At 41.5% G+C, this 7,223-nt stretch overlaps 1 protein-coding gene across 1 annotated transcript; it reads right to left on the bottom strand.

Moving 5' to 3' along the window:
* Nucleotides 1–1,198: 1,198 nt before the first annotated feature.
* On the bottom strand, nt 1,199–4,640 carry LOC308294239 (inositol 1,4,5-trisphosphate-gated calcium channel ITPR2-like; the record flags this gene model as incomplete). The annotated part of the gene is made up of 6 exons (XM_080736966.1): nt 1,199–1,314; nt 2,377–2,538; nt 3,144–3,304; nt 3,399–3,564; nt 4,173–4,294; nt 4,610–4,640. The coding sequence occupies 6 exons, from the start codon at nt 4,638–4,640 to the stop codon at nt 1,234–1,236; spliced, it is 723 nt and encodes a 240-aa protein (XP_080593092.1). The 3' UTR covers nt 1,199–1,233.
* Between the last annotated feature and the right edge of the window lie 2,583 nt (nt 4,641–7,223).

Below are 7,223 nucleotides of genomic sequence, written 5' to 3'. Positions count from 1 at the left end.
CGTGCAAGTTCAAAACGCGCTTTCAGGTCAACTGAAAATAATAGCAGTCTTACAAAAGCTAGTGGGATGGATTGACAATACAACTTTTTAAAACACTGACCAAAGAAGAAATTAAAGAAAAATCCTCAGAAGAGGGAGATGGTATGACAGTAAAGTAAATATTACAGTAGTATTAGCTATTAGCTGTCATCAATCAAGAATCTTTACATTGAACTTTAACTTTATAAGCAACTATATCTTCTGTCGACATGACATGCTGTACCAATATAGGATTTAGACACATAAGGCCTTTCAAGTAAGTTCCACACAGGAGATCAGATTATCTTCATCCACATCTCTGCATTATATACTGTACTGTACTTTGTACAATTCCGTAGACATTCCGTTTTAACGTATATTAAAATGGTGCAGTGAATGCATATACAGGACATACAGAGTTACAGACAAGACACAGGGGGCAAAATAAATCCAGTTATAGCACTTAAACATTTCACTCAATTGTTTTAAAAGTGCACAGTCAAAAACTGCAATGTACAGTATATAAAAGTTAATGAGTGAGGCAGCAAGACGAAAAAAAAACGAATGAACCTTTTTCTTAATAAGAAAACAATACTCCAGTTACCGGTATGTTAATTTGACATGTGAAAAACTGTAAAAATCTAAAAGTGGGAGGAGAATACTTAACGTTAACCACACGCACTCCCTTCCCTCAATCGGACCAATCCGGAATGGAAGAACTGACCATCTGACCTGTAGGGATGACCTGGTCTCAAAGTCAGATACAGTCTGGGGAGGTCACATGACTCACGGACGCCTACATGGAATTCTATTAAATCCATTTACCTTAACTTCACCGTTCTCTGCACCTGTGGCATACTCAGCCAACAGTGGCACATGTCTGTCATGTCGGGCAAATCATTCCACAAGCGAGGACTCGTAGACTATAAGGACAAATAAGGGCCATGGCCCTGTTTTACAGTACCCTAAAAGGTGCACCACTATTCATCTCTGTGCGAGTGTAAGTGTTGTTGTTAAATAAGGCTACATTTGTGTTAAAGACAAGGCACTTTTTTGACTCTGAAGTCAGTTCTCATCAGCTCCATGTAATGTAATTATCTGTGACTATGGGTTTGTATCAGGGTAAATGCCAGGTGCTTGAGGGTACTGTGTTGTGTGTGTGCGGACTCTCTTAGCAGGGGTCCTAAACTGTGCCCAGACTGTTTCTCTGGGCCCTCAGGGGGCTGAGATGTGGTGGTTGGCCTTAGGCGTACCCAGGAAACCAAGTCTCTGTTTGTTCTTCCTTTGCTCCGTCATCTGTGGAGAAAAAAAAAAGATATGTATAGAGTTTGAGAGAGTGTGAGTGAGTGAAAGGAAGAAAGAGAGGAGAGAATGTATACATGTGTCTAACAATGACAATAGTAGTGTTAGTAAAATGACATTTAACTTTGCTGGGTAAGTGTTCGATAAGACATTTGATGGAGGGAAAGGGACTGGACGATGCAGCATGGATACAAATAATTCAAGAAATAACAGGTTATAAAATGCAGTAAATTATTTGGACTTCCTCTTTCCATATTGTGAGGAATAAACGTGTATCATTTTAATTTAGAGTAGAACTGACTGCTTCTCTGTTAACACGTCCCATCATCACCACTTGGTCCGACCATGTAAGAAAGCCTAACCTATTCTAATGACATCACACCATTTCATTCAATACTTATTCCTTGGCATCAGTGATCCCAAAGTAGCATTATTATGTGGTTTTTAACCCCTGGGTTACGCCAACGCTGTGTGTTACCCTACTAGAGTGTGAAGTTAGCTATAGTTACTGAGGTAAAAACAAAAACAAGAATTGCAAACTGTAGTTCACCTGTATTGCAGGGCAAGGCTCATAAATAAGACTACCTTATGTGTTGAGCAACAGCAGGCAGCAGGTTGAATTTATTGTATTCATTTATTTTAACATAAGGGTGATGAAGTATTGTTTATGGGACTGTGTGATCCTCATCTTTCCCTCGATCTGGGAGAGTTGTTTTTTCACACATGTGGCAGAAGAGGAACAAGGACAAGTCTGTGACTAGGATCACATGCAGAGGAGGCAGGTGATGGGACTGATCAGTCACACTGCTGCAGAGCAGCCAGTCTGCCCTCTCGCCTCATTCAGACGCCACATTTAGTGGACTGGCATGTACATAGTATGTTGTATACGTGCTATACATCATGCCAAGCATGTACAGGGGTTAAGGCCTACTGTGGGCTTACCTTTTAAAAATGTATTGTTTTCCTGAATTTGTTCCAGTTTGTACATTTTAGAGGGGTTCATTTAGACTTTGAGCTCAGGCTGCACTGAGACCCATTGATGAAGTGTGACCTCACCTGCTCCTTCAGCTCGGCCAGCTGGCCAGAGAGCATGGTCACCAGAGTGACGGTGCTTTCCAGTTTGTCCTGCAGGGAGCGCATCTCGTTCTGCTCACTGTCCCCTTCGCTGCTCACCAGAGACATGGCTCTCATGCGGGGGAACCAGTCCAAGTTCTTCTCCTGGGAGGGAAGAGGAGATACGGGGAGAGAGACCGGTATGAGAGAAAGACAATGTGGAAAATGGAGATAGCAGTTATAAACCAATATGAAGGGAACAGGCACTTCAATTTTTTTTTTACCTATTCCACAAACAAGTTGCTGATGTAGGAATGAGTCACTGGGAGATTGTGTATCTCAAGCAAAGTTTATCATACAGCGAGCTTGACTACACTGGGTGTAATCTCTATTTAACTGTGCTGTGTCCCAGCATGCAAGGAGCACATGTTAGTTTCCGTGCTATGTGAGCATAGAGCCACATCTCCATCCACCAACAATGGATATGGAGAGTTAATTGGAATTTGGGCAGAGGGCTAGATACTATTTTGGGCATTTTCTTCATTTTCTTTCTTTCCACACATTTGCTGCAGAAGGCGCAATGTTTTCTAAAGCACTGCGTACGCCACCTGACTGCCGAAACAGATTAAGACCAGAAACTCCCAAAACTATGAAACCGGCATGCTGACTATATGTTTATATTTTACTTCATCAGGCACTTCAGGCTTTTATGGCCAAAATAGCCTCAAAGTATACTACAATGTCCTGAATCATACCAAAACACTACTAACCTTAATCATCTGAGCCACGTAGCTCTCAGGGCCGGTGTACTCGGTCGGGTCCTTCACCCTCACCAGAACCATGAAGTTAAGGTAGTGCCACATGCTGTGTTCTGACTTGATATGCTCCTCAAATGACACCGTCTTGTTGTCAAATTTGTCTCTTTCCAGCCCTGTTATGAAACAAAAGACGGGATGAGGTATGTGTGTGTTTGTGTGCTGCACAATGTTACAATATCAAAGTGTGAAGCACAGTTTAACACACACCACAGATGAAGCAAGTGGTTTTGAGGATTTCTTCCTTCTTCTGTTTCTCGCTCCTCAGGTCGGCGAAGGTGTCAATGATCACACCAAAGATGAGGTTGAGAACGATGATGATGACAATAAAGAAGAACAGAAGGTCATACACCACCCGGGCAGCAAACAGAGGCTCCTGCATAGTAGGTGGAAATATAAAGTAAGTAGGTAAATGAGTACAAATGAAACAACAATGACACAGTCATCATCAGCATATACGGTACAAAGAGAAACTTCTTGCAACATTAAGGTACGAAGAGGGATTGAACGTTTTTTTTTATACAACTGATGCACTGAGCCGCTATGCTGATTGTACCCATGTCCTTTTCTGTACTGTCTTGTATATGTTTGTTTTTGCTTCTGTGTGGCTTGTGAACAAGGATTCCAATGCATTTTAATGACAATTTTAATGTAAATGGCGAAATAAACTTAAAACTTGATTATTATTACATTCCAAACTATTCTGAATTGGGCCTTTAAAATAGACAGAATAAATAGAATGAACTGATCAGAATCAGAAACTTAATTTCCAGGTTTTCAATAATTTGTTTTGGCAAACATGGTGCAGTGACAACTCCAGCGATCGAACAAGTGCATGGACATAATAGTGCAAATGGACAGAATACACAGTGCAAATGGACAGTGTACATACAGGAAAACAGGTGATACATCCATCTAATGTAAACTCATTTACCCTACAATGTTATTACTTGATGTCATCATTCAGACATGTGGTTTCCTGACCTCTTTAGAGGGCCTCCTGAGAATGTCCCCCACGCCTCCTCCATTCCTCAGTCCCTGGTTCAGTACCGTTATGATGCACATGAGCAAGGTGTCGCACACCCTCTCCGTCCCATCATCCGCAGCTATCACAGGACACACACACGGAACATAAAAAAGGGTATAAAGGGGAACAGGTGAGTGACGAAATACAGACCCTTTCAGAGAATAAGATCACCATGAAGATGAGTAACAGAGTTCTAGAAAACACTTTTGTTTCCTCTGATAAACCCCACAGTGCGTCCTCATTTGGGGATCTATATCTCGTGGCAAACAACCTTCTTGGGTTTCAGCAAGAGAATGCAACAATAAATTACTGCATTGCATGTAACTGCGAGAGAAAGCACTGAAATAAATACAATTAAATGTTCATTAACACATTCCCCGCCATTTTAACATACCTTCGTACTCAATGTTGCATCTGGTCTCCATAGACTTCCATGTAATTCATAGTGCATGGATCATGCACACCCATGCCTAGATAATGCACCACGTGTGTTCACATTGCTCACAGCTTTCAAACAAAAAAATCCGAATGAAAATCCGTTCAGGCATTCATGAGATACAAGCCATTATGTTTTCCTAAAATGTAAACAAAGATGGCTGCCATGTTTGATAGATGGGGTTGCTATGGGGGTTAAACATGCAATTTCGCGATTTCTATCATGCCTACTACATTTTTTGGGGTCCAAAAATGTTTTTGAAAAAAAAATTCTTTTGAAAAAAAATTTTTTTTTTTCAAAATGGCGGAAATTCTCGGGACTATCGGGCCTGGCAGGGAAAGACATTAAAATAATCTCGGGACTATCGGGCCTGGCATGCAATGAGTTAAGACGGCTGTTTATTTTTTATGAGAACCGAAGGAGATGAAAAAGTGAAATTTACAAAGTGAAATCCCCAGTGTTCATTTTAGTTTCTCAGAGACTAAATCTCACGATGTTACCGTTTAAGAAGATGGAAAAGAAAGAAGGGTTAGAGAGAGAGAGAGAGAGATGAAGGTGAGGACACATGCGTGCTCTTGTAGCACAGGTGATCCACAGACTGACGTAGACAGAGCAGAAGAACAAAGACCGGCATGACTCACCCCTCCAGTGTGTGTGTGAGTGTGTGCGTGCAGGTGTAACCTTTAAAGAGCTGCCGACAGCAATAACAGCCTACGTCGGCTATTTGAAAATAGTGATCCGATCTACAAGCTCACAACCTCAACCAAGGGCGGCCATAGCTGAATGGTTATGGAGCCCGCCTGGGGAACCAGAGGCCCTGGTTGAGCCCACACTGTTTCGTAGGAACAGTATTTCTAGTTAGTGTGGTTGCCCGAAGGGGGACACACTGTAGTTCTGGGAAACTTTATTTTCACTAGATAAACTTTTCCGCTGCCATTGGAAATTGATGGAATCAATGGGAATGGGAATCAATAGGGAATCAATGGGATAGGGAATCAATAGGGAATCAATTGGTCGAGCTTCACATGACTGTTAGCTCACTGCAGAATATAGTCACGTCAAAAACCGTCAGCAACCACACTTGCAATTTCCAATTACATCTTTTCTAGTTGTGGGCTCGCCTGAAAGGAGAGAACACTATGTTATCTTCATCATTATTATTTATTTACCACAAGTTCCACAAGTTCAAGACAGTACAAAGGCAGGGCCCTTAGCCAATGAGGTGCAATTGGCGGAAAAACATCTGGGAGTGGTGTTAGCTGGAGTATTGGTTGAGCTTCACATGACAGTTAGCAGACTGCAAAATATAGTCACGAGCGAGCCCACACTGTTTTGTAGGAACTGTATTATTATAGTTATTATTAGTGGCCAAGGCCACGAAGTGGCAAAAGGCCACTCATTGATATTGGACTTCATCATTATTCCGCCACTTTTTCTCTAGCGGCTAGACCGTGCAGTCGCTTTTTACGAAACTCGGCAGTATGGCAGAGGACTATGCCAAACGGCTAAATCGTGAAGCTCGCAACAATCGGCCAAAGGGTGGCGCTGTAGGAAGCCTTTGAAAAATGCCAACTTTGAACTGGTGTAGCTCATGCCCTGTTTCAGGTACAGCAATGAAACCTATATACACTTATGCGTCTCCTCATGCCGAACAACTTTTACGCTCTGACTTTTGACCTCTGACCTTTACTTCTCCCACAATTTTGAATTATATGAAAAACAGTCAAAATCTATCTCCTCCTGGGATTTTCGCATAACGTGCGCAAAACTTTTTTTACATGAACTTTGGACCAATATGGTCAGATATGTCTCGGCGGATTTTCTTTAAAGCGAAACATTATTTTTTAATAATTCACTCAATGTTGCAGTTATATGCAAATTATTCTTCTGCCTCTAAATCATACATGCAAAGTGACACGTTCATGGCATTTGGCAAATATGTAGAGGGTTAGTCCAAATATCACTGAAAGCAATCTTACTCCAATTGGCCAAAGGGGGGCGCTATACGAAGCGTTTGAAAACTCAAACTTTAAAGGGGCATAAGTCATGCCTCGTTTCGTTTGAAGACATGCAACTTGCTTACACGCGTGCCTTGACTCAAGCGGAAGACATCTGTGTCTTTGTTAAGTAAGCTCCGCCCTTACATTTTCCGCCATTTTGAGCAGTTTGTAAAACACTTAAACCCGCTTTTATTCGGGAACTTTCGCGTCACGTGCACGGAACCTTTTTTACATGAACTTTGGACCAATATCTAAAGATCTTTCAGATCGGATTTTTTAAAAATTGAAACATGCTTTTTTAATAATTCAATCAACATTGCAAGTTTTATGCAAATTATTCTTCTGCTTCTAAAACAAACATTTAAAGTAATATTTTCTCACTGTGCAGAGCTGTGCATAGCTCACCTGGTAAGGCCTTTGTCTATCATTCCAGAAGTCCCCTGTTCAAGCCTTACCTCATGCATTTAAAATACATTTTACAACATTTTGCTGTGAAAACCCTGGTACTGCAACTGAACATGGCAACTGTTATCCTGTTCATATCCTGAAAGAGGCGGAGGCTGAAAAAGCTG

Source organism: Nannobrachium achirus (assembly GCF_963921795.1).
Source record: "Nannobrachium achirus genome assembly, chromosome: 11".
Lineage (NCBI taxonomy): Eukaryota > Metazoa > Chordata > Actinopteri > Myctophiformes > Myctophidae > Nannobrachium > Nannobrachium achirus.
The sequence above is the reverse complement of the archived record's forward strand: the minus strand, read 5'-3'. Positions and strand labels throughout refer to the sequence as shown.